Below are 23,849 nucleotides of genomic sequence, written 5' to 3'. Positions count from 1 at the left end.
ATTCAACTACAAATTTTCCCCTCAAATTTAATTACTGGAATGTAATAAGAAGGTGACCATTTTAGGCAGTATACATGGTGCCAGACATCAGGAACATGTATTGAATTAAGAGGAATCTATTAAATCATGCAAACTACACTTACAGCTAAACAAATGAAGGGCAACATTTCGGATTAATTTATTTCATTCGTTTTTCTCAAATAGTTACACTCAATCTTTAGGTGAAGGATATGCCGTCACCGCCAGCCAGGTTTTGCACCCAACTGACACCCTGATGTTGGGCCATTCCAAGGATAAAGCATATCACTGTTTGCAGTCCACTACCCTTATCCATATTTAAAAATTTCAATTTATTTTAGGTCACAAAGTAATAGTTCTTTCCTTCCTTTCACTTTGAATGACATGAATGCATAATATTCTGGACATCTACAGCAAGTAGGCCTACAACTGTATTCGGAGCCAGCTTTGTAAGCCATGAAATAAGAAACCATATTTTCTTAGTTAATCTGATCCCAAAAGTCCCGATAAAATCAAATCCATAATGTCATGCCCTATATATCTATTGCTGGATGGAGGGAAGATGAATGTACCAAGTCTCCATTTGCTACTGGTGGAGAGATGTCACCTTGATGAACTGTCACTGGTCTAGACTGGTATTACTGTGTGAAGCTATGTCATCTTGGTGAACTGTCACATGTCTTGACTGGCTTGTGGGTGAAGCGATGTGCCTTCTGGGCTTCCAGGTGGAGAGATGTCACCTTGATGAAGTGTCACTGGTCTAGACTGGTTACTGTGTGAAGCTATGTCATCTTGGTGAACTGTCACATGTCTTGACTGGCTTGCGGGTGAAGCGATGTGCCTTCTGGGCTTCCAGGTGGAGATATGTCACCATGATGAACGGTCACAGGTCTAGACTGGCTACTGGGTGAAGAGATGTCACCATGATGAACTGTCACTGGTTTAGACTGGCTACTGGCGAAGAGATGTCACCATGATGAACTGTCACAGGTCTAGACTGGCTACTGGGCGAAGAGATGTCACCATGATGAACTGTCACAGGTCTAGACTGGCTACTGGGTGAAGAGATGTCACCATGATGAACTGTCACAGGTCTAGACTGGCTACTGGGTGAAGAGATGTCACCATGATGAACTGTCACAGGTCTAGACTGGCTACTGGGTGGAGACTGATGTCACCATGATGAACTGTCACAGGTCTAGACTGGCTACTGGGTGAAGAGATGTCACCATGATGAACTGTTACAGGTCTAGACTGGCTACTGGGTGAAGAGATGTCACCATGATGAACTGTCACAGGTCTAGACTGGCTACTGGGTGGAGACTGATGTCACCATGATGAACTGTCACAGGTCTAGACTGGCTACTGGGTGAAGAGATGTCACCATGATGAACTGTTACAGGTCTAGACTGGCTACTGGGTGAAGAGATGTCACCATGATGAACTGTCACAGGTCTAGACTGGCTACTGGGTGAAGGGATGTCACCATGATGAACTGTCACAGGTCTAGACTGGCTACTGGGTGGAGAGATGTCACCATGATGAACTGTCACAGGTCTAGACTGGCTACTGGGTGAAGAGATGTCACCATGATGAACTGTCACTGGTTTAGACTGGCTACTGAGTAAAGAGATGTCACCATGATGAACTGTCACAGGTCTAGACTGGCTTGTAGATGAAGCAATGTCACCATGATGAACTGTCACATGTCTAGACTTGCTACGGGGTGGAGAAATGTCACCTTGATGACCTGTCACAGATCTACAACAGCATCTGGGTAAAGCGATGTGACCACAATGAACTGTCACACGTCTAGACTGCACTATGCGACTGCGATGTCACCTTGGTTATTAAACTTTCACAGGTCTAGACTGGTGGGTGAAGTAATGTGACTATGATGAACTGTCACAGGTCTAGACTGGCTACATGGTGAGGTGACATCACTGAACTGTCAAAGGTGGAGTGCAGCTCAAAACGTATTTGTGATGATACATGTATGTTGCATGATTCCACTTCCTGAGTGTTATGGCAGGCCCATATTGTAGATGAAGAAAAACAATAAATGAATATTGTTGTCGATTGATTTTGCTCCAGTGTTGGGCACCCTCTCAATCCACATCATTGAGGATCAGCATTTTGAGCTAAAAACTATGTCCACTGCAGCAAGAACTTAAGTCCTCCATGCTAACCAGTCTAGTCTTCATCAGCCAACACACTGGAAAGTTGCCGTATCACAATCAAGACAGAAGATTCTCTCCAAACAGTGTCTTGCCAATCACTTGTGATCTCTGGTATCCTTCAATGGGAATGTTCAAGTTGCTGTATTACAGTCAAGACCAAATATTCTCCCCAAACAGCAGGTTTTTTCCTTTTTGTAACAACATTTCCTTATCAGCAGAGTAGACTCTGGTTTCAAGTTAAATGGCGGAGCAACCAGAAGGGCTTTTTCGAGGTGTGCCGATTACAATTGGACTAGTATCATGGATCTAGACTACCCACAAATATGGTTTCTTATTTACTGAGATGACAAATGAAGAGTTTGTTTCCAAAACGTGATCCATTCGAAAAAGTTCTGCACTTTATGAAACTAAGTTAAGAATAAAAACAGACGTCAAAACTGACTCTGGGCATTCAGGAGAGGGCAGGATTCTAAAAGGTAACAAAATGGCATTCCATCACATTTTGGAAATATACTCTTCAAATGCATATATGCATATATAACAGTTTTTAACAAAGTTTCAAATTTGTAAAGTTTAAATATTTATAGACAATGTATTCATATATTAATAACATTGTACAATTCCACCTAGGGGTGCACATCGGAACCGGGTACTCGAATATCCGACCCTTGATGTCAGGAACCGGTTCCAGATTATGGGATTGGGTACTCGTAACCGACTTTACAAACCACCAAGTAACTTCTCAGACAATGACAAAAGCAAAACAGATTCCATGGTTATGTTCATGTTTTTAACGAGTGACAAAATTGGATTGATGCTCGCAAAAGTTGCAGTTTACACCATTAAGCTATGAGAGCCCTTCAGACAACTGGATTTGAATTGTTGGGGTTTCTTTTACTGGTGTCATATGAAAATCGGACTCGTATGAAAATCGGAGTCTTTTTTCCCTTTTATTGGTTAAACCCTCTCACGTGACCGGTCCCCCTCCTAATTATCTATGCATGAGCATGCGCAATATCACCAATGAGTCCGTATTTCATAAAACCTAAATTCATGCTACACCGGTCCCCGGCTTTTACTTCAATATGGCACACCACTTATGCCACCACAAATATTTTCAACAAGTTTTCTTGAGTATGCATTTTCCATATTTTCAAAAATGAAATATGTCAAACAATTCTCAACAAAATTCGCTGTTGAAAAAGATGGACCAAATGTGATAATAATTTGAGAGGTAAATATACACTAAGCTGCAGATTTAATCAATGAATGAGAGTTTAGGGGTTTTTTTCCTTTGTTGTTTTTTTTATACTAATTTAATTTGGAGAAGTGTTTACATTGTACAATATTTAGAATTGCTAATCTTAAAAGTGAACTTTGGTTCAAAATTGTCCTGTGAAACTTTTCTGCCAAATACTGATTACACCTGCAGCTCAACAATGACTGCACCAATCTTTGACATTTCCTGAGGGTTATTTACCACATGGTTGTGTTTTAAACACCTAATTCTGCAAGAAGAAAATCAAGCCTTATTACTCTTCTTCTTTTTTTGATAAAGAACGTAATATTTGCAAGATTAGGTGTGTAAATACTACAAACTGTTATTTTCATTTAAATAAGTTAAGAAAATGTCAAGTTTTGGCTTAAATTTGCCTTATTCAAGTGAAAAGGCGGCTTTCAAAAAATATTTTGTCCGTTGAAAGGAAATCAACTCGAATTTTGACATAAACCCTGCATGGTACATGCAAATCACAAAGTAAAAAGTTTTGAACACTGAAAAAATCAATGTGATTGATACTAAACAGAAATATTCAGATTTTGATGGCAGACTTTTCTGCAAAACCCATGCTCTTCAGCAACTTTTTTCCCTCTTAAACATGTTCAACTTGTACTTATGAATTATTCCAACCAAAACTAACTTTCTTTCCTTTTTTGGCCGTCTCCAACCCTCTGGGTTGCAGATGCTCCCAAAGGGTACTCCTTCCCCCCCCCCTTACTATTAGGCACAAACTGGTTCCTGATCCATACATAATTGATACTGATTATTTGGCTGAAAGCAGCCTTATACCCAAAGGAATAGATGTATTGCTGGGATGCAAGTACATGTAATTCATGTAATTTTGTAAAGTAATAATTCAAAAACTAGTTGTTTCTCGTAAGTGCTGGTGGAAAAGAATCATCTAGCAAAGGAAACTTCATGCTATTATTAATTATATTCAGTTGATGTCTTATTCCAAAGTGAATTACTTTTGTATTGCGAGACAAAAAGCAATTTGGAATGAGTCCATTTTTCAGGATGAAAATTCAAAAATACAGGGATGAGATTGTCCATTTAATTAAAAAGTCTGAAAATTGCAAGTTATGGTCTGAAAGAAGCATTTGTTTCTATACTGATATTATCAAATGTTATACATTTTGAAGATATCTGGATGGGGGGGGGGGGATATGTCAAAAGATACTCAGCAAAACTTTGTTAAATACGTTGTAATAGTCAACTGTTAAAGATTGGGGTGCAGGGGTGGCATTTGCTGCTCACCAACCTTCACTGCAGACAACTAAAGAAAATATAAGCGTTGTTTGAATTTTTTTTATAAATTATTTCGTTTATGAAACACCTTTGAAATTGAGATGTTTTTAGTTGTCAATATTTGGGGGGGGGGGGTGTTGGCATTGTATAATTTACGAAAATCAACTTCTTTAAAAGTCACTGAGTTGTCTTACCGGTACTCTTATGTTCAAGAGTACGAATTGCACTATCAACCACTGAAAGTAGGGACCAGATGATTTAGGGTTAAAAGTAACTGTTAGATTGAATGAGTTAAAATTAAGGCATTACTGGTGTGGAAACTTAATCTATTGATTGAGTGAATTTTATTCTAAATGTCTTGTCCCTACTTTCAAATGAATTATCACTCATTGGAAATAAGAGTAAAATGACCGATTTTAATGTTACTTTTTAAGGGTTCTTGTACATTGGAATTTTAAATATCTATCTTGTGCGAGTAATATATAAACCAGGAGCCTGAACTGGAATACCCAAACAGCCTCCCACTGCATTTAAGGTTTGAAATGAATTAGGCCATCAGCCTGGCGTTTGATCAGTATCAAACCAGGGCATAAATAGTTATAGTGCGCATGCGTAAGGTATACCGCCCCTAGAGTGGTAACAAGCATTTTGATGGACATTTTGGAAAAAAAGGGTGATAACACTCAAAAAGCTGCCACCACTGCAATGCTATCACATAATTATTTTCCAACTCTGGAGGTGTATACCTTGCCAAAAATCGCTATGACGATTATTCCCCTCATTTGATATCGGTTGCCAACATTTTGGTCCGAGGCTGATGGCCTAAATGATAAATATCAGAAGCAGCTTTAGAGAAGAAACTAACTCGTTTATGTAATGTAGGTTGCTTTCAAAAAAGTATTTGTTTTCTTGTTTTTGTTATAGAATGCCATCACAATAATAAGCAAATAAAGTTTTCTTGAGTATGCATTTTGCATATTTTCCCATGTGTGCATGGTAATATGTCCAAATGATACTCAGCAAAACCTTATACATGTAAAATACAAAAAAATAGCACAATACAAAAAAAGGGAGGGGGAATTATGTACTTATTACTTGCCCACTGCAGTCAGCTAAATAATAGTACATAATTTTTGTTCATAAATCTGTAGGGGAACGGTTTTTCCAAAGTGGTTTTAAGTTCATTTTCAGTTTAAAATTGTGGGCATTCAACAACAGCTTCAATTAACGTTCTTTTAGAACTAGCTGGGATTACTACTGCCACCAAGGAGCAAACTTTTAGCGGACAAAGTTAAGTAAATTTGCTATATAAGCATGCAATCCTTAACCATGCACAACAGCACAATTCAACAAGATTCTATCAGATATATATATGTGATGCGAACAAACTAAATGAGTTGTTTGTCGGGAAATTTCATTTGGAGATTCAGGCCAAAATAGGGCCACTTCATCACATCACTTTATCACATCTCTTGGTGTTCTGACTTCCATAATTTTTTAACTAAAGCTGGTATCAGCATGTGGTTTTCACAGCAGTAATGCTGAGATTGTGCTCTTTTCAAATTACACAAAAAAAACCCAAATTTACCAGGGTCGACAAACGACTCATTTAGCTTCATCAGCATGTGGTATCAGCATGTGGTTTTCACAGCAGTAATGCTGAAATTGTGCTCTTTTCAAATTACACAAAAAAACCCCACATTTACCAGGGTCGACAAACGACTCATTTAGCTTGATTGCATCACAAATGCACTACATCTAGGATTTAAAATAATAAAGAACCAATAATGACCAGGGCCTTAATTAATTAATTAATTAATGGAGGAGCTGCTTGCGAGACAAATAGTAAATACTCGGAAAAACATTGCAAAGCTGACTTTACTCCATCTTATATTTGTGTTGGCTGTTGGCTAGTAATACTACCCTTTTCTAAAATAGATGCTGAGCTCAAGATCAACTCGAAACAGCTCGTCGTACAAAAAGATGTCGTTCAATGCCACCTCGAGAATTTGCAATGAAAGTTTTCTTGAGTATATATTTTTGGATATGATCTGGGTTTCGTATCAAAGATACTTAGCACAACTTATGCACCGAATTTTAAAATGCAATTTAAAATTCAATACAATCAACTTGTTTCATTTCTCTGTCATAAACAAATGAGAGAAATGAGTATTCTGAGAAATGAGTAATGAGAGAAATAAGTAAAAGTTTGTCTTCACGTTTAGAAAAGCTGGCATGCTACAACATCTGATTAAACAATTTGAAATTGATACACACAAAATTAACAGGTCTTGAAGTAATTGGTGATTTCACAGAAAATTTGATGATTAATTTTAACTGGACTCCAAAATGTTAACGGGCATCCACAACTGGGACAATACTTACCTGTTTTTTAAAATTATTATTGTTTTAGTATTTTTTCAGACCCAACTTTTGGAATCCAATTAAAAGCATTTACACTGGCTCTCAAGTTTACAAAGGCAAGAAAGGTCTATTTTGCTTGTTTGCTTTCCCATGTAGTTTCAAAGGAAAGAATAGTGCATTTAGACTGAAAGGTAAAGAGCATGGCAAGATATTGCAACAGCAGAAATGTTCCTGTCGTTGCAATTTTAGACTTGTTTTTCCCACTGAACATAATTTCAAGAATTTTTACTGATGAGATAATCAAATTGATGACAATTTGGCAATGCAGAGTTGATGATTGGTTCAATGGAGTTGAGTCTTATAATTACAAAGGATTTCAACCCAGTGTAACTATTTTCATTCATTGACTATAACAAAAAGTCTCATAAATCAATCACATAGTGGCATTATTTAAGGTATATTTGAAGAATTTGTCAATTTTGTGAAAGTGTAGGGTAGGTTGGTCTTCCAAAGTGATTTTGCAAAGGATTCCAAATCAACAGCTAACCTACACAGAAAATAACAATGCAATACTGCTGATTGAAAAAAAAATGAGGTAAAGCAAAACATTTTGGGTCAACTTTTGTCAAGGTAGAATTTTTTCCTGATATTTGTAGGGCTGTCCATTGACAAATAATTTAGTATTTGATTACTCCAAACGGTGTTTGACCTAATATTTTTATAAAATACTTGTTCTTTCTTTGAACATTCAAAGCAGCAAAAAGATATTCTAATATTCAGTTGTTGATCAAATATTTGAATATTTGGTGTGTTCGGGACAGCCCTATACATTTATCCAAAGGTAGACACACTTTAGCTAAGAGGATCAATTGTGAGCATGTGACTTATGAAATATAAATCTCATGACTAACCCTTAGGTACGGTGTGCATTGCAGGACATTCACTTTTGCACAATTTACAGCAATAAGTTTCACATTATCTTGTATTCGTAATATAACCTTTCAGAAATTGTGTCAAAACTTGACCTACTATTTGAAAAGTAATTAAATCAAACTTTTATGTATGTAAATTGTTAGTTGGAATTTCAGCATGTTAATTTTGAAACCACAAGGAATTAAGAACAACGCTTCACAAACCTAACAGACCCCAAACTGAATCTCAACAATGCAGATTTTGTTTTATTTATTTAGATAGGAGATGAATGAAAATAGGGCTTCACTTAATGTCCACATTTTTATATAAAAAAAAAAATAGTGGGTATTTATAGAGCGCACATATCCACCAAGACTGGTGCTCAAGGCGCTACATCATTATTACCCCTATATTACCTCCATATATGGAGGATTACTCACGGCAAGTGGCAAAATACATCTACTAAAAAAAATGAACTAGTTTCACAAATGAACTAGTTTCACAAATTAATAAGTTCGTGCATTTTCAGGATTTGGGATTTGTTAAAATAAGACTGAGAAATTTGTTAATTCTTTTCTGAGGGCACTTTAAAAAATGAAGTGAGTAGACAAGGCAAAGACAGAGTTTAATTCATCACTTTTGGTTTCAGAGTTTCAGAATATTTACATCAATTGAATTTGTTAAGATTGACCCTAACCCCTAGCATAAGAAAACTATTAAAGGTTAAAGGGAATATACATCATTTGCTTTTGCTGTAATTTTCAGAAATGGATGGAATTGGGGGTTGGAAATATATAGCAAATATAGTTACACTGACTTTTTTGAGGTTTTGGGTTCGAAAATGCTATAAAAACCAAGAAAAACAATCATTTTCCTGTAGTCTGGTTCCCTGACTCCATATAAGAAGAAACAGAGCAGTTTACATACACTGGGGAATTGTAAGGTCAGGGAACCAGTCTAGCTGGCTCGTACCCGTTCAAAGGTTTGTAATCGATTGCAAACAAGTGCGATGGTCAATTGGGGCCAGTATTTGAAAAAAAGCCAGTTTTTTTCCAACGCTGATCGGCCGATCAGCGTTGAAAATTGATACAAAAATACCACTTTTCTTGAAAATGACAGTATACCAGGTGCCATAATTTTACAAAATGCTTTACACTGTCATTCACTAACAGTCCAGCAAGGTATTTCAAAATGATTTGGCAGTTTTATTTTTTGATGTTTGCAAATGTTGTATTTTCCCTTTAATATCTGAAGGTTTTACGGCCGTTATTTTTAAGGGTAAGATACTGTATCCAATCCACACTCCATCAAACCATTAGACATTGCATGGAAGATAACCAATACTGTCGCTATCTACAAATATAAGCAGCTGCTGTATAATACAAATGGGGGGGGGGGGGGGCTCTCCAGAAAATGTGAATAGTAATTAGAGTTTTCCACACACAAAAATTCTCATAATTCTCCACTCAGCTGAAACTTCAGCAGGCTAGGTTTTGAACATACTTCTTTGGATTTTGAGTGGTGTTATTATTGGAAACAAATGCAGTGCATGAAGAGCAAATGATCTTATGCGCCTTCCAAGTCAAGGATTTGAGGTTTTGATACATCACTGCTCATCATTGTTGGAATAACTGAGACATTTCAGTGGTGTACACATTGAAAACCATTTAGACATTGAAACATTGAGACCTTACTCTTTAAAATGCAATTGAATCAGCTCAACATTTTTTGTTTACTTTAACCTTCAGGAGTTTCCCATTTTTTTGGCAATTGTGTAGTAGGCCCCTCTTTAGTTTTGTATAAAATTAAAGTCAAAGGTGTTTTTGATTATTCCAAAATGACTTTTGTCCGTCTAAAGCAGACTTCTCTTCATTCTCATGACATCGTTTTTTGTAATATTGAACAGTTTAGTAAGCACCATGCAAATTAACACACTTTTGTATGCTCACTGTACTTTGCGGTGATCGCCATTTTATTGTCTTATTGCGTGTTGTCATCTTCTATCAACACTTTAACCAAACAATTATCTCAAACAAAAAACATGGTCTCTATCTAGGGCATACCTGTTGGTTTCTAATGTCACAAACTAGTTTGGTAAGTTTGATAACCTAAAAGCTGATTTGTGTTCCTTATAAGGAACAGGGCCCTACACAACCGCCAATTATTTTAAACAAAGACTAGCTTTGATGGAATGTGGATAGGTATAACACTGACAAACGTATTACAAACTCACCTGCCACAGTGCTGCTTTGTGTAGTTCGAGGTCCAAAACCATGGAATGTTGGAGGCATTATCAGTATAGGCAAGATGCAGACAGCTGTTGGTAAAACAAATTAAAAAAAAAAAGAAGTAAGAACCTACATTACAAATTTTGGGGTAAAATTATGAAAATGAAGGCAAAACACAACACAAAAAATGAAGGCAACTGGCCACTTTTGAAAATTTTGAAAATTACATAAGATTGCATAAGTCACATTAAAGCAATCAGAAAACAGTCGGAAAGATTCCCATCTTTTGACCCTCTACGACCAGGTTCTCTAACTCTTGACATTTCTGTACTGGATGAGAAGATAATCTCATTCAAGATTGGCAGCAAATTCGCTATAATTTTTTTCAAATGATTTGGGGCATGTCTGAACTTCTGGCTGCACTACTAGAGCTTGTAACAGTGTACGGCTAGATCGAGGCACTCAAGCTACCAATGGCTACTCTAACGAGTAGGTGGGCCCACCCTAATCTTGAGAAACTATGTCCTGGATTGGAAGATAATCTTGATGAAAATAAAATCGGTAGTGAATTAGCTACATCATTTGACTCAATTCAAAAGTAAGAGCACTTAATTAAGCATAATCGTTAATACCAGCCATGACATCAGGCTCCACATGTACATCTAGAAATTTCATATAATGCCCCAACTTGTTTGATTGGATTATTTTGTTTTCAGATATAGCGTCCTCTAATGATCTGAAGTAGTGTGCAACTAAAAAACAATAGCACTCTGCATTGTGCTCATTGAAGAGTGCATGACAACAATAAGTGATTGTAGTCCTGGTGTCAAACTGCAGTTTGGAGGCTGACTGAATTTTGGAAAAAAAATGAAAAAATTTGGAAACTTTCTTTTGACTCGATATGAAATTGCATAATCAACCAATTAAATTATCATTATGATCTCCATTTTTTAAATAAAGACTTATGGATATTAAAAGTTGATCACCATTCAAATGATCCAGTGTAAACATCCCCTTTTTGACAGCTTTAGTTTGGGAAATTTCCCTTTAACAGGAAAGCTTCCCTTAACAGGATCACCACCGGGAAGGTAACTGTCATGATCCCATGTTAGTAGAGAGAGGAAGAAAAGTGGGGGGGGGGGGGGGGGGGCCAGAAATTAGATGGTGCGTGCGAGAGATGGAAAGGTAGGGGTGGAGAAAAGAGGAAGCAGGGAGGAGGAAAGGAAGAAATGAAACAGTGCGTGCAGTGCGTGCAAGTGACAAAAGAAGGTGGAGAAGAGGGGAAAAGAGGATGGAGGAAAGGTAGACGTGAAACGGTGCGTGCAAGTAATGATAGAAAGAGGATGGAGGGTGGGGATGGAGGGTGGAGACGGAGGGTATGGAAGGTTGGGGTGGAAGGTAGGGTGGAGGAATAAACGGTGATGAGCCGGTCAGGAATCACCAGGGAAGGGAAAAGTCTTGTCTCAACTGTGGCTGCAGTGCAATGACCAGCTCCAGCGTTTCACAGGTGAGATGCAACTCAACAAATGGAGGGACCATATACTCAAGCAAACGGTTACTACCAAAAAGTCACTGTAAGCTCACTAATAGTCAGTTAGCACTTGGTATAAATCAAGAGTACACAACTGAATAGCCATATTCCCCTACCTTTTTGTGGGTGGGGTTTTATATTGGAAATGGCAAAAAAAACCCACAAAAGCAGAGTCATTTATCAAGACTTCTTACAGTAAGCTAAAAAAACAATTAAAGTTCAAATTACATGAAAACCACAACATTTGGACAAACTCCCTCTTTTTGGGGCGGGACACTATTCATAATAAGGGGGTGGGGAAATTACAAATTTGCAAAATAATACAATATCAATCAAAACCCAAGTCATTTTTTCCCCTGATTTTGGCATTGGCAGTAAGCAGTAAATAAAAAAAAATTGATGTAAGAGTGAGTGCACTTTTTAATTATGAGATAAACGAGCACTTTTGTCCTTGAAATCCATTTTGTTATCAATTACAGAAGATGCCAAAGTTTGACGGTCTATTCTTTTTCTATTGAAGAAAATGTTTGAAGGATTTAAAGGAAGAAATAAATTTTCTAAATCTTTAAATTTCATGTCATATTCATATTCTAAGTGACTTTCAGTTGTCAAACAGAGGTGAAGTAAGAGTGTGTGAGTAGAATGCCTAAAATATATTTTTCATAAAATAAAAAAATTAAGAATATACCCAAATATGGGAATAAATATATATACCACTGGGTCAAACTTAAGGGTGGCATCCACCTACATTTTCTTCTCCATCCTTCGACTGATTGATCTGACATGGTTGCCTGCTATTACCTAAAAATTTGGCTAGAAGCGATTGTTTTGGTCATTGGCCCCTTTCCCCCTGAATTACAATGTATCTGAGCACAAGTTTTTACGATAAGAATGCTTTTTTTGGTTTTTTTTACACATTTTAACTTACTGTGTACTTCAAAGCTGAAACCATGTATTTTTGGCTTCATATTTTCTTGCATTTTATTTTGGGAAAGGAATTTTATCAATTGACAAGTTTAGTTTGTAAACTGTTGCAACGATGCGTTGGGCATTTGTTCCGAGCTAATGCGAGTGCGGAGCACAAATGGGTCCGAGGACTAATGCGAGTGCAGAGCACAAATGTAATTTTTGAACAGTTTCTTGGGGTAGAAATTACGATTTTCCTATGCGGTTTACGGGCCCGTTGGTGCCGTGCAGCACGACTTGCGTGCTCATGGTATACATCATGCGGTGATCGCCATCTTTATTTTAGTGTTTCGTTTTATCATTGTCATTGTCATTTTACCCCCAAATCTCCCTCAAAAATTCAAAACCCTGCGTTTTATCTAGGACATACCCATATGTTCTCAATGTCGTCAACTACATATGTAGTTTGGTAGGTCAATTATAATTTAAAAGTGGATTTTTTTCCCTTATAGAAGTGGGCCCAAAGATACACGTCGCCAAAATCGGAAATATTTCTCAGTCCCAGATTCATGTCTTATCATTTTTGAAATGAATGGGAAAGATTCCTATATCTGGCCATCACTTGTCACCCTGTGCACAAACCGCATTGTGACTGGTCTGAAATTTTTTAGTGTTTTCTCAGTAAATACTTCAGTATTTTCCCTGCTAAATTTGACTTTTTAGGACACATTATGGAAAGAATGTTGCATCCTGACGCTACTTTCGAAACAGAAAAACAACATTGGGGGGGGGGGGGGTAACTAATCTTGTCGAGCAGAGAAAGCATACTTTCATACTTTGACAAAAGAGAGATTTGAAGGAAAATGTGTGGCCAACTTAATAGTGAATTTGGGCAATTCCACGGTAACGGAAGGACGTTTTCACTCATTAAACAAAATTTCAAATGTGTGTATCACAGACACTGTTAATAGTTACAGCAAACAAATGTCACAATTGTATTGCTATAATGCTACCTTCAATTTCCACACTTTTGGGAGGCATGAATGCCTCCCGTTTATGAATTATGAATATTAATGAGGTCGGTAACGGAAGGACGGTAAAACGGACAAGGGTTTTCCAACTTACTCGCGTTTTGCGTAAACTCTGTGAATTTTATGGGGCAATTATATTTTAAAGGTAGGAAATGGAATCCCTGAAGCGTTATCTATACTATACCACCTTTCATTTGATTTTAAGTGTTTCGGTAATATAATTACAACGTTTTAAGTGGATTATAATTTGGTAAAGGAAGGACGGTAACGGAAGGACAAAAGGTTTACTCAATTATAGCATGAACAAAATGTGAATTTACACTAAATTTACAAGTGAAACAAATTGCTGAAATGTGTAACTGAATGTGAAATCAACAATATGCAGACCTGGCCGGGGGGGGGGGGGGGGGGGGGCGACCAGCCTACATGTACAAGGTAAAAACATCTACCGATAGAACTGATGGCTTCAGAATCATTATGATTTTAGGTGTTGCTTTTAATTGAACTCTAAATTCAATGTTTGAAATCACATAACAATGATTTAGAGTAGTAACAATTAACTTATAAACATCCAAACTGAAGTTGTTAACTTGGGCATAATTTGTCAAAGATTGCACCTCACATGTCTTACACATGTAAATTGAATGAAAGTGCCCCAAAGTACCGGTACTTTCTTCCATCTCATTTTTGACTTAATTTGTTTCTGGAATGGCTTTACAGAAATTGTATCTTTCTCTATTGTCCATGAATGCTGATGGCAGCAACTTTATGATTTGATTTTCTGCAACAACTCCATACATGTACAAGTACTGGTACATCGGCATATATGTACATATGTACATTGTACATGTTGTACATGCCTGTGCCATCCTTTGTAATAAACACCTTGCCCTGCTTATCCAACTTTTGTGAAGGTGGGTCACATGAATGTCCTTTCAATGCTCATTATACATACATGTATTTGCAGTGATTTTCATTTTTCAAACATGAGCACAAATGTCGTAACATTTGATAAAAATAAGATTTGTCCTTCCGTTACTGTCCTTCCGTTACCAATTTGGTAACGGAAGGACGTGATTTAATTAATTGTAATTAAAAAACGAGAAGTACAGCAGTGTCAGTTATAATGTCATATTGAAGGCCTACCTAAACTTGCTTTGCACAATAACTTTCAATGCATTCATACTGCAAGTTTTAAAAATAAATTAAAAATATTTATTTTTTCGGTAACGGAAGGACATTTTCGAAGGCTGAAATATTAGAAGTCACTGAAGCGAAACAAATTATGCAAAACATTAAAAACAAGTTTCAGTCAGTTTTTCAAGGCCAATACTTTCTCATGACAGAAACTGATGGCATTAGTAAATATTTTTGTGTGTGTATTAGTAGAATACTTTCATATCACTATTAATCACATTTTTAGGATTAAAACAGGATTATTACGTAATCCTATTTTTTGGTACCGAAATGTATCAAAAATAAAATTCCGACTTCAAATCTTGAAAATATAGACTTTTAGCTTTCATTTGATGCCAAATTTGTTTAAGTCACATGTATTTGAATTTTTTGGTGTCATGTCCACTTTGGTGTGGAATTGCCCATTTTTACAAATCACTGCATGTTGACGTAGAGGAGGCCCACCGACGCGGTGGAAACATGTAAAAATTCACTAAGTTGGCCACATATTTGTGGTTGTTTATGCAACTTGATACAGCTATAATTTGACTGCAGATGATTATTGATAAGCCAGCTGTGCCTACACTTGTCTTTTTTTTGTCCGTTGACTAAATTTAACTAGTCACAGTGCTTGCTTGAAATATGATCTGGCTGTAATTGGAAACTAGCGCCTGTGCAAAAGGCATGGTAGGGGAAGAAAATACATTCTTTTTGACTGTCTGTAGCTATGTTCAGACAGTGGGAGGATTAATAATTGGGAACAAGGCCCTAAACTTCACAATCGCCAATTTCGATGGAATGTGGAATAGGTATGACACTGACCAAGGCCTTACAAACTCACCCGCTACAGTGATGCTTCCTGTAGTTTGAAGTCCAAAACCATGGAATGTTGGGGACGCTATCAATATAGGCAAAATGCAGACAGCTGTTGGTGAAATGAATTTCAAAAGGTAAGAATCTAAATTACAACAAGAATTTGTTCAACTCATTATTAGGTATTATTGTTGGGGGTTTGTCAGGAATGACTGCATGATTTTTGTTTTTTGGTTATATGTCATCATGCAGCGTTTCCAATTGTGAAAGAAAACACCTTTAAATAGTTATGACTCCTTTGCACACAACCACCACTGTGGTGTCAGGACTTTTACATTTGCATAAATTTTCATTAAAGCTTAATCCAAATATAGCTTAAATTATGGAAAAACAAAAATGACTTCATGAGTAAGAAGCCTTTCAAATTGTTCAGGTTTATGGAAAATATTAATTCAAATTTTATTAGGAAAAGATTCCCATATCTGGCCATCACTAATTTTTCTCTTCAGTGACCTATCAGCCATCAGAAAAATGATATGTCCTAAAAGTCAAATTTAGCAAAGAAAATATTGAAGTATTTACCGAGAAAACACTTACAAATTTTTCAGCCCAGTCATAGGGTTTGTTCACAGGTAGCCCCATAAATGTGGCCAATTTATTGGACTACCGCCGTAAATAAAGGCCACACTTCCACCATGTACAAAAACATGTCGAACTAAGTTGTAAAATTTTGATTTTCACATTTAGGCTTAGTTTGTAGTTTATTTTTGCTTTCGAAGCATACTCACCCTCTTTATAGGCTAATCAGAAAGTGCTGCCTTTTTCAGATGTCTATTTTTCGTGAAATTTTCAGATTCGTTTGCACACGTTTGCTTATCAAAAGTTCAACATGAAATTTCACGAAAATTAGACATCTGAAAAAGGCAGCACTTTCTGATTAGCCTATACAGAGGGCGATTATGCTTCTAAAGCAAAAATAAACTTCAAACTAAGCCTCAATGAGAAAATCAAAATTTGACAAAGTTCGACATGTTTTTGTACATGGTGGAAGTTAGCCCCATAAATGTGGCCTATTTACGGGACTGCCTCCGTAAACATAGGCCACACATCCACATGTACAAATACGTGTCGCACTTTGCCAAATTTTGATTTTCACATTTAGGCTTAGTTTGTAGGTTTTTTTGCTTTAGAAGCATACTCACCCTCTTTATAGGCTAATCAGAAAGTGCTGCCTTTTTCAGATGTCTAATTTTTGTGAAATTTCATGTTGAAATTTTGATATGCAAACATGTGCAAATGAATCTGGAAATTTCACGAAAAATAGACATCTGAAAAAGGCAGCACTTTCTGATTAGCCTATAAAGAGGGTGAGTATGCTTCCAAAGCAAAAAAACCTACAAATTAAGCCTAAATGTGAAAATCAAAATTTGGCAAAGTGCGACACGTTTTTGTACATGTGGATGTGTGGCCTATGTTTACGGAGGCAGTCCCGTTAATAGGCCACATTTATGGGGCTAGGTGGAAGTGTGAACTCTATTTACGGGAGGTAGTCCAGTAAATTGGCCACAGTTATGGGGCTAGTTCACAGGGTGACAAGTCATTGCCAGGTATGGGAATCTTTCCTGAGTGACATTTTTGGGGGGGGGGGGGAATGTTGCAACCCGACACCACTTTTTTCTTCATATATCATCTTAATGAAGGTAAGGGAAAAATGTTGCAACCTGACGCCACTTTTTTTCTTCACATATCATCTCAAGGAAGGTCATTCATTGCAAAAATGATAAGAGATTAAGACATGAATCTGGGACTGAGAAACATTTCCAATTTTGCAGGAAATAAAATTGTGTTGACTCTCCATAGACTTTATACACAATCGCTCATGCAGCGTCAGGTTGCAACATTTTTCCCCAAAAGAAATAGAGGGTCCAATTTACCACTTGGAAAATGGCAAAGACATGCAAAAGGGGTTGAAACATAAACTGTAGTGGCATGTCGTTTTATCTGCGGCAACATGCACAGGTAGTCCTTTTTGAGGACGAATGAAAATTTCCTCACCATTTCCGTTTGTAACGTACCAAGAAAATATTGGTGAAAACTGTCATTTCTCGGACTCCCACCACGTTCATGATAACATTCTCCTTGGAAAATTGAGGAAGCTGAAGAAGTCATGGACAATATTTAAGAAAAAAACATTCAGCAGCAGTTTTCGTCTGCATCTTTCAAAATGGCGTCCCGTCTGTTCAGACACAATGCTTCTCCGGGCCGTGCACAAACAGCCGCACGTGCTCTCCCAACAAAGGGAAAAATTTTCCGCCCAAAGCTGAGCCAATCACAGAGCTCAATCCTCCGTGTGGACCAATCAGTGTTTCGCTGAGCCTGGACGTCGAAAAAAACATGTGAATAATTTGCATATGCATCGTTCATTAAAATTAGTAAGTTGAAGTAAGGAGAAAATGGAACGTGTAGTTTTTCTTTCATTTCTGGAACAACTGTTTACGACTGTTTATTTATCATTCCGGCAAGTACATAAAGAAAGAAAAAAGAACTCAATGAAAATAACAATGCGTTTTGATCGGAAAAATTCTACGTTATTGAAATTACTTGAAAAAGCAGCAGTTTGGTTATTTTACTGGAGTGGGTTGCTTTCTTGAGAAGAGAGAATTTGATAATATTTGAAAACAGAGACAACCTTTAACGATAATAAACCAAATCATATATTGTTTTTGAAATTACCTTTTAATGAGAAACGGGAGGAAATTGATTTTCCCTTACATGCAGATACAATCTTTGTCACCTTGCTCCCCTAACACAGTATAAATCCAAGACTTATAGGCGAGACTCCTCTCTAAAATAAGAATCCATTTTAAAGCATTTTATTTTTCAACAGTGTTTGGAATGAACCTGAAATTGTGTTGGACAGGGCACACGGATATAATTTTAAGTGGGGAACGTAAAAGATTCTGCCCAATTTTTTTTCTTCAATTCTTTTACATATTTCACCGTAAAAAAATTACAAATTCGGATTATGTTAATCATGGGGCACATTTCCAAACCTTGTTTGTTTCACAATCTCCTTAGTCTGCTCTTGTCTCAACATCAACCAACGCAAATATGCCATTATCTTTCATGTTTTCCCCCATCCAGAAAGTTGCATTGATTGATTTTTGCCCCGTGACCACTTTAGGATTCCCAATAATTATATCCGTACCAATAACAAACTCTGATGGAAAAATAGAAATACATGTATGTGCAATCCTGATAGACAAAGCACTTACTACTTCATTTACTAATGGTAAAATTCATTAATTAAGGCAAAGCTTCGAAATTACTGTAAGAAAAATCTGAGCATATACAAATATTTCTATTAATCAAAAATGTACAATTCTTCTCATTGTGATCTAACAGTTTGAATGCAGGAAAGCTCTACATATTGGATTGCCAACAATTATCCCGACATCTTATTACATGTATAATAACTGAGTCCAGCTCGCCAATGTCCCAACAATTTTCTTAGCAATATAAACGTTATTCACTTTCGAATGAGATATTGAACAAACAAATTCACTGACGTTTAGCTGCTGAATTACTGTGTTTGAAATGTTCTGACATTTCTGAAGTCATTTGTCAATCAAGGAAGACGACTGTTAGCAATTCCAGTCTGTGTTTGTAGACCATGGCGTAGTCTCTTTCATGAACGCCTGAGGAAAAGTAGGAAGGGGCCCCTTGCATTCCCCAGGACTCATGTCCAGTCCATCAGTCAAACCTCCGCCGTGCCAGTCAGGCTGGTTTATCTGCTGCCTCATTTGAGATATCATCTCGGAGTAGCTCAGCTCTGGAGGAGTGATGGAGGTTGATGGGTTTCCATGGGATTGCTGACATGGGACGAGATTGTGGTGGGCCGGTTGGTAAGCTAGTCCCGATCCTTTAGCGGCTTGAGTGCGAGGATGATCGTAGCCAAGCTCGTTGTTAGGAATTTGGCGAGGTGGGAAGAAGTGATGTCCAGTATATTGGTTCGTCTGTGAGCTTGCACCACTGCGGGTTGCAGTGTTGAAGTCATTTAGGTTGTGCTGCACCGTATTGTGGGTGATGGTGTTGGCCTGTTGTTGCACGATGATGTGAGGTAATATCTGCTCAGTGCTGTGGGCAGGGTGTACATTGTTCACGCATTCCTTCGAGATGTTGCTGCTACACAGGTCAATCATGTGAGCATGCTGCGCATTAATGTTTTGTTGCCGAGACGCATAATGATTGACGTTGTTGTTACCATGCTGCATCTCCATCGTGAATCCATTACCTTCACCGCTGCCCATCTCGCACTGTCCGTACCCACGATCAGCGACCGTCCTGTCCTCCCATGTCTTGGCCGTCATCATCTCGTCCAATAACGGGCCCAACACCTGATCTAAGTCGGCGGTCGAGCAAAGCCAGTCGATGGTATCATGGAGGGCACTGTCATCGTTCTCCTCCTCAGAGGTTGTCAGGCTTGGCAAATCCAAATCTGCGCTGAGTGATGGAGACATCATCATCTCCCCAGGTGACGGGGGCGAGGTTGTGTCGGGCATTTGGAAGAAAGACTCTGGGAGATTTCGCCGTTTCAGGGGCAACGTTGCCGCCTGAAATGGCCTCTGCTGGTCGGTTTTGGAGCAGTGTTGTTGGTCAGGAGCTTCAGGGGGTGTCGTCAGATCAAACATGGCCGAGAGCGACTTGCACTGCGACACGCTCAGATGGGCAGGCGTCTCCCTCATGCGGCTCCCGTACTTTGCTCTCTGCACCCCACTTGTCTTCGCGGACTTGGTGGCATCTCTCTTGGAGTCATTCTGGTCCCCCGTGACGAGCTCGCCGTTCTTCACCTGCGAGCGCTTCTTGATCTGCTTCTGCAAGTATTTGCGGTGATTGACCTTCCGTCTGGATCTGGCCGGCCTGTCTAGGGCGTGCTTGATGTTGCTCGACGCCAAGTCCACGAAGTGGATGAGATTGTCACCGGATGCTGGAGCATCTGCCCCGGGAGTGGAGCGAGTGTACGGGTAGCTGCCATATAGTGGCATGGCAGCATTAGCGTGAGCATTGTAAGTCATTATGGTTGAACAAGACTAACATTTGTCTGTGCGGCCGGGGATAATCACAGCTCACGTTTGTAAGTTTGCCTTGTGAAAAAAACACAGCTTGAATCAAAGTCTGATATCACAGACTAATCTGCATAAAGTATCACTTTCTGCATTACCACATGGCCTTTTTAAAACACAATCATCGCTATGTTGTTGTTTCTTTGAAGCGTAGCTCGAGAGTGCTACACGAAATCCTTCGGTGTTGTCCTTGTTTTCGCGATTCCCATGCGTTGAAAATTGGTTCTGAAAAGATAGACCTTGGTCGGGTCACTGACAAAAAAATGTTCAAGTGTTGATGCTTCCCGCCGAATCATACGAGATAAAACAGAATACAGGGTGATTCTGCTTCACAGGAAAGTGGCTGGCACGCCATTGCTGTTCTGTTGGGCTTTTGGGTGTACATGTATTTGCGTTGCAAACTTGAACCAGTAGTCCAAACACTTGAGGGGTGTGATTTGGCTAGTTTGGCGGCAGGTATTTGGTCATGTTGCCTAGGAGTCGGCACATAATGCAAACTCATTGAGGCTCTGATGAGTACAAGTCCTACGGCTTGTTGTCTCAACGTTGATTGGTCAATCATGGGTCACAGACGACGAGTTACGCATTCTGATTGGATGATTAAAACTTTGCCTATTATTTGTCATTGCCTTTTTGTTTAGTACTATGCCATATTGCTAATGAGCAGATCTAATTCGTGTCAAATGGTATGGTGTGTGTGTGCCCCCCCCTTCTCCCTACACCCGCGAACTCCGGGAAAAAATTAGGGGTCAAACAAATGCATCATAAAACGTTTTGAACAGATTTCTTCATTCTTCCGTTTAATCATCCACCTTTCCGAGGCACACGGTTACAAGTAAGGCTATAAACGGGTTCAAAATAACCAATTATCATGATGATGATGACGCCTTCACAAGAAACTCGCCAATTTGTTTGCATATTATAATGAAGTTAAATACACCGATGTCTACAATACATCTGGGTTAAAAGTGCGAACGGCATAAATGAGGGGTATCATTGTCCCTTGTATTCGCAAGATCTACATATCTAAAATACATGTACATGTATCTCTGCACTTCATATATTAAGTACATGTTGAAAACCACATTGTAAAATTCAAAGCAAGAAATGCGAAAAAAAGATAGCTGTGTTATATACATCTCTATCCATTTAGATATTGACAGCTCCATGCTACTTTCATTACGTGGATCTACGTACCATGGCAAATATGACAATTCGTGTCACAGGGTAATGCTGGCGGTATGAATGAAAAACAAAATAGGGCCTACATGTATTCTGATCACAGTCACAGTACATATTATGCTGCTCTAGTGTACAATAATTAGGTAGTTGGAATGACTTGTGCATTCTCATTATACTTTCGCCAATATAGGCGTATAATTTGCGTCATGATGGAAGAAGATACATTGTAGACTTTTCTGTGAGGCTATTAACATATCAAGACATGATTCCCTGTGGCTGTGGAAATATTTACGGAAACGAGAAAGCAGTTCTGTACAGATTTGGTAGCGAACACATTTAAAATGATACATTTTTGAGTATAATCATTATCAGTTTTAAAAAAGTCTCCAAGGACGTAAAACATTCACAATATTTCTGTCGAATACTAAATTGTCTATATTTATTATATGAAAACAAAAATAATGCACTTGAGTACAAGAAACACGCAGAGTAAACAAGAAAGTCCATAAATCTACAAGGAAATAATGATATCCTGTTAATCTAACAAACGGGGTTTGACATTTGCACATTCAGACAAAATTAAACAATGTTATGTACCAACCTGGTGTGATCTGCTAATAAAGGTAATCGTTATCGTTGCACAAGTGTATAACACAGGATGCACATTTTGAGGGCAGACTGTACTAACATTTTATGGACGGAGTTCAAATAATCATTCAATCTTGCAATTAGAGGGAATGTACAACATTTGCTTTTGCTGCAATTTTCAGAAATAAATGGATTTGGAGGATTAGTATGTTATAGCAAATATTGTTGAAATGACTTTTTTCACGATTTGGGCCTATAGATGCTGGAAAACCCAAGAAAACCAATCTTGTTCTTGCAGTCTGGTTCCCTGACCCCACTTAAGATGAAACGGAGCAATTTATAGACTTTGGGGAATTGTAAGGTCAGAGCATAAGTCACCATTTTTCTTGAAAATGTCAGCACACCAGGAGCCACGATTTTACAGGATGTTTAGACTTTCATTCCTTCACAATCCAGTTAGGTATCTCGATATAATTTGATCATTTCGTTTTGTGATGTTTGCATATGTTGTATCTTCCCTTTAACCGGTGAGTCTTAGCAACCGGTTGGCGGGTTTATCAGGTATGGTGTGCAGATCGCACAAAATAATATTGGTGTATAAACGACACAGGCACATTTTACGGCCCGTTGCTGTATGTACTAAGGCGATCCCGAACTGCATTACAATGTAGGCACAATCGATTATCAACGACATTTGCATAACGTCCATGTGCCAAGAGGACAACGTGTCTTTACACAAAGATGTGGTTCCCTTAGTATCGAGAACATCAAAACATAAATGTGACTACCCATAGTAAACATTGATTTTTCCCCCGGCTATTACAAAATAAAACCGATTTTTATGTACAAATACACTGACCGTAAAAAGGGAAAATACACTCTATAAAGATTTTTTTAAAAAGAAAATGAATACGTGGTACATTGCAACTTGCCTACCCCTTACATTTGCACAAACAAACAATATAATGAGGGAGAAAGAATTAAAATATTAACTGTTGCAAGATTATTTACAGCATGATTAAATCACTTACAATGCAATTATGCAAAAATAATACATCAGGTAAAAAAAAACAGTAAGTGAAAAGCACAAACCAAAGTGCATGGTGAAAGTGGGAAAACACATTGGAAAACACTATTTTCCATAAATGTAATACTCTGGTTAGATAAAAGAAAATGCATTTGTTTCTTCAATCGAGAGCATTGAATACGTGATTATTGTAAGAAATATATACAGCTTAAAACACATACAAAACTATTTCACACACACATC

At 37.9% G+C, this 23,849-nt stretch overlaps 1 protein-coding gene and 1 long non-coding RNA gene across 2 annotated transcripts; both read right to left on the bottom strand.

Annotated features, from left to right (window-relative positions):
• Positions 1-9,136: 9,136 nt before the first annotated feature.
• Positions 9,137-17,969, bottom strand: LOC119728819. Its single transcript, XR_005271146.1, has 3 exons — positions 17,742-17,969; positions 15,715-15,798; positions 9,137-10,318 (listed from the first exon to the last, which is right to left on the bottom strand). It is a non-coding gene; the product is annotated as an uncharacterized LOC119728819 (long non-coding RNA).
• An 840-nt stretch (positions 17,970-18,809) lies between these two features.
• Positions 18,810-21,348, bottom strand: LOC119728775. The gene has a single exon (XM_038201156.1). It carries the CDS (start codon positions 20,759-20,761, stop codon positions 19,331-19,333), a length of 1,431 nt encoding a protein of 476 aa, XP_038057084.1. The 5' UTR covers positions 20,762-21,348; the 3' UTR covers positions 18,810-19,330.
• Between the last annotated feature and the right edge of the window lie 2,501 nt (positions 21,349-23,849).

Source organism: Patiria miniata, unplaced genomic scaffold, assembly GCF_015706575.1.
Source record: "Patiria miniata isolate m_02_andy unplaced genomic scaffold, ASM1570657v1 HiC_scaffold_20, whole genome shotgun sequence".
Taxonomy (NCBI): Eukaryota; Metazoa; Echinodermata; class Asteroidea; order Valvatida; family Asterinidae; genus Patiria; species Patiria miniata.
Note: the sequence above shows the minus strand (reverse complement) of the source record. Positions and strands in the feature narration are given on the sequence as shown.